The 4034-nt window shown below is 64.1% G+C and overlaps 1 protein-coding gene across 1 annotated transcript in view; it reads left to right on the forward strand.

Annotated features, from left to right (window-relative positions):
• The first annotated feature begins 3795 nt into the window (after positions 1-3795).
• Positions 3796-4034, forward strand: part of CRIP2 (cysteine rich protein 2) — a 4135-nt gene continuing 3896 nt past the window's right edge. The window contains 2 exon segments of the mRNA XM_035900765.1: positions 3796-3891; positions 3893-4000. Coding sequence (XP_035756658.1) covers positions 3796-3891; positions 3893-4000 — 204 coding nt within the window.

The raw sequence follows: 4034 nt of genomic DNA on the forward strand, positions 1-4034 counted from the left end.
TGGGAGGGGAAGGCTGCCGGCTGCCTGGGCTCTCGGCTTTGTTTCCAGCCATTTGCCAGGCTCCTTTCCCTGCGCTCGTCTCTCCTATTCGTTCCTTTGTGCCTGCAACTGCTTTGAAGCGCATCTGCGGCCGGTCTAGCAGCATCCCTCTCCTCCAGGGATGCCCGTTGCTGGGTCCCTGTGGGGATTTGGCATCTTTATCGCTGGCCTGGGCTTTGTCAGCCCTTCCCTGCGTCCTCCTAGGGCCATGGTGGGATGGAAGGGGCACAGCCCAGCCCTTTGCAGAGATGCAGCTGCAGCTACGGTTGCTTTTGCTGAATAAGCCTCCGGCTGGAAGCAGCGTTGACGTCAGGCCATGGAAATACCTGTACGAGGGCCTGGAGCCAGCTTGGCACGGCCCCTGGCTCTGAGGCTGGGAGGAGGGATGCTCCCTTCCCACCCCGAGAAGATGCACTCACCTCTGGCCCGCGCCAGCTGCTTTGCCCAGGCACGGCGGGTAATTAAGGGATGGAGCCGGGTTGTTTCCAGGGTGGGGCTGCCGCAGGGAGCAGACTGCCTCGGCAACCCCCTCGGGTGCTTCCCTGCTCCTGCCCTCTGATTTTCCCCGGCTCTGGTGGTGTCCCTCGTCAGCGTGGGCTGCGCCCCCTCCACGGTGCAAATCCACCCTGCAGCAGCATCCTGCAGCTGGCCATGTACCTGGCCGTGCTGCCAGCTCGCCTCCGTGGGGGCATTTCCCCCAGGGGAGAGGTTTATTACCAGTGGCACCTGGTGCCCACCCACAGCGAGGCGGGTAAGCCAGGGCAGGCAACCCCCAGCCACGTGTGTTTGGGCAGAGGCCAGATTCCTGCGGCCAAATGCCCTTAGCTCTGCCGTTCCTGGGGGGTGCTGCACAGCTGGTTTAAATTTGGCGGGGTCGAGGGGAGCATCTTGCCACGGGCTGAGTGCGTAGGTGCAGGATCCAGCAAGCAGGGCGGGACCTGCCTGCGCTCTGTGTGATGCTGAGAGGATGCGGGTGCTGACCCGTCCCTTCCCAGCGTGGCTCAGCATGGCAGGCATGGCATTTGGTGGCGGAGCCTGGGTGTGGTGTGACATCGAGCCAAGCAAAGCCGGTGCTGGAGCCCTGTGCCATCCTGCGCTCCGTGCCCCAGGCTGCTCTTGCACTGCTGGTGTGGGGTGCTCCCCCAGAGTCAGGGGGTGCAGAGCGGGGCTCCCCCCAGAAGCTTCCTGGAGGTCTCTGCTGCGGTGGGAGGATGTGGCCAGAGACTTCTCCTCTCGAGCTGATGCAATGGTGGAGCCAATGTGGCTAGGTGACAGGAAATCTGGGCACCGGTTCTTTCCCTCCACAGTGCGGCCACAGGCGGGATGTCGCTCCCCTGGAAATGGGCTGGGGTGGCTCCAAGCTGCTTCCGCCGCTCAGCATGAACAATGCTGCCTGGAAAGCTGTGCTGGCCCCCAAGAGCCTTATTTGCAACCAGAGGATGCCTGACCAACCTCTGCGTAGCATTTCCACCCACGGACAAGGGGCAGCCCCCGTGGTTCCCGGGCTGTCCCTCTGCCCTAGGAACAGGATGGTGCCCTGGGCCACCTCCTCCCCGCTCCTGTCCAGTCCCCTGCTGTGGGTGCCAGCGAGGTCCCTCTTGTTCTGCGTGGCGGGAGGATGCCTTGGCGGGGAGTGCATTCGTCAGGGAGCAGCAGGGATTTACAGCTGCCTGAAATATTATGGAGGGGGAGGACGCTGGGGGGGGAACTCATCTTGCGGGGGCAGGAAGGAGCTGGTGTGGGCTGTGGCCAGCTGTAATTGCAATGGCCTCCAGAAAACATCCGCCGGCAGTTTCCTCCTTGTTTTGTATCCAGGGCCGCAACGGCGCTGGGCCGGGGTGGCGGGGGGAGCTGGGGGTGACGCAACTGAAGCGCAGCCAGCCCTGGCTGTGCAATCGCTGTGACAAAGCCGAGCCGCTCTTTGGCCCCGAGCCCCTGGCTCAGCTTTCAGCCCATCACGCTCCGTTTCCCTCCCTGGTTGCCCCGCTGGTTGCCCTGGGAAGGCACCCGATCCTGCTGGGGAGGGCTGGGGGGATGCAGAGTTCCTGCAGCAGCTCCAAGGAAGTGGGGTGCAGGGCTCTCTATGTCCCCCTCGCTTTTAGGGAGGGCTGGGGGGTGTGTTCCTTGGGACTGGTGCTCTGTCCCTGGGGACGACCGAGGGCTGCAGAGGAAGGGGAGGGCAGGGTCGGGCCCTGGCCCCTTCCCTGTGTGCTGCCTGCTGCGAGGGGCTGGGGAAGCAGGAGCCCTCCTGAGCCCCTGGGCTTGGGGGCCAGCAGGGCTCAGCCCCGGCAGCTTTGAGCAGGCAGGCACAGCCCCCCGGCTGTGGCGGGGCACCCCTTCAGCCTGCCCTCTGCTCCCGCCTGGGGTTTGGTCCAACGGCCTGGACTCGTGCGTGGCATCGCCGGGAGGTTGGTTGGGAGCTGCTTCCAGCCGATGCTGGTCCCTCAAGCCCGTCCTCTGTGTGCTTGCTTGGGGATGCTCTGGGAGCTCTCCCCTGCACCCCGGGCTCTGGCTCTGCCCCATTGCCCTGCCCTCCTCTGCCACCGGCCACCCTGCTTTGCACTGGGGCTGATTTTTCGGGTGGTGATGGCGGTTGTTTTGGCTTATCTTGGCCCTGTGGTGCAGCTGTTAACCTGGGGAGGAGGGTGGCTCTGGAAGCCAGGACCTGCCCTTGGGGAGCTCTTGACCCCCATCTTGACCTGATGCAAACAGGTGACATTTGCTGAGGTCCCCCGGGGGAAAAAGGGCTGGGAAACCCGCCGTCGCGAAGGAGGTCGTCTTGTAGAGCAGGGCTGGGCTCCGGTTGCACTTTTATTTGCTTGTTAAATATTTTATTTGGCTCTTCTGATTTAGTTTTACGGTGGCTTTAACAGGATCACGCTGTTTTCCAGCTGTCTCTGCACATGTGCGAGGGAGAGGGAGGGTGAGTGGGAATCGGTGGGGGGCTCGGGGCAGCGCCCGGCCCCCCAGGAGCTGGGAGGGAGGGGGGATGGCACGAGGCCGGGGATGCAGGGCGAGGGCTGGCAGCCCGTGCCACCTCCCGGGGTGCTTCTGGAGATGTACAGCTCGGGGCTAGCCAGAGGAGATGCATTTGTGTAACCTGTCTGAAAGCATTTTCCTTCCCTGAATTTGCCCACTGATGCTTTGAAATTATTTTTGGTGCCGGCAGTGAGTCGCTCCGCAGGTTCGGGGCACTCTGGGGTGACGCAGGGACCGTGCCCACGTACCCATCTGCAGGTGGCACCTGCTGCCGGGCTGGGGGCGAGGGGGAAGCACCCACGTGCCCAAGAGATGGGTGTTTTCCAGAGCCAAGCATCCATCCATGGTGACACTGGCGACTGTCTGCTGTCCCATCCTCCCGGCAGGCGGGTGTCCTGGGAGCAGCGCCGGGGGCAGCTCCGGCCGAGGGCTGGAACCATGGCTGAGGCTCCCCAGGGAGCGCTGGGGAGCTGGGGAGGCTGGGCGCATGAGGGGGAAGCGTGACAAAATTGGTGGCGTGAGGTGGGCATGGTAACACCAAATATTTGAATGGGAGCAGGGTCATTCTGGATATTGCGGCGGGTAAAAATAGACGCAGGGAGTCGGAAGGCAAACGCTACCATTGCTGGACTGGCGCGTGGGAAAGGGTGTCCATGACGTGCCAGAGCTGGGGCTGTCAGAGGCTGGGGGCCTGTCCCCTCCTTCTGAATGGCCCTGGGGGCCCTGGGGGTGCAGCGGAGCTGTCCCTGCAGCGTGGCTGATGTGCACAGTGCACCGATGAGCAGCCCCCCTGGAGCGCAGCCCCCCGTGGTGCCTGGAGCCCGGCTTCCCCGGGGGCTTCAGCAGGTGCTGGGCAGTGGCTCACCCCTCTCTCGTGTTCCCTGCAGCCGAGAAGGTGTCCTCCCTGGGCAAGGACTGGCACAAGTTCTGCCTGAAGTGTGAGCGCTGCAACAAGACCCTGACCCCAGCTGGGCACGCCGAGGTAAGAGTGGCTGGGGCGGACGGCGTGGGGGAGC

The sequence above is a fragment of the Egretta garzetta genome, unplaced genomic scaffold, assembly GCF_000687185.1.
Source record: "Egretta garzetta isolate BGI_Z169 unplaced genomic scaffold, ASM68718v1 scaffold598, whole genome shotgun sequence".
In the NCBI taxonomy this organism is placed as follows: Eukaryota; Metazoa; Chordata; class Aves; order Pelecaniformes; family Ardeidae; genus Egretta; species Egretta garzetta.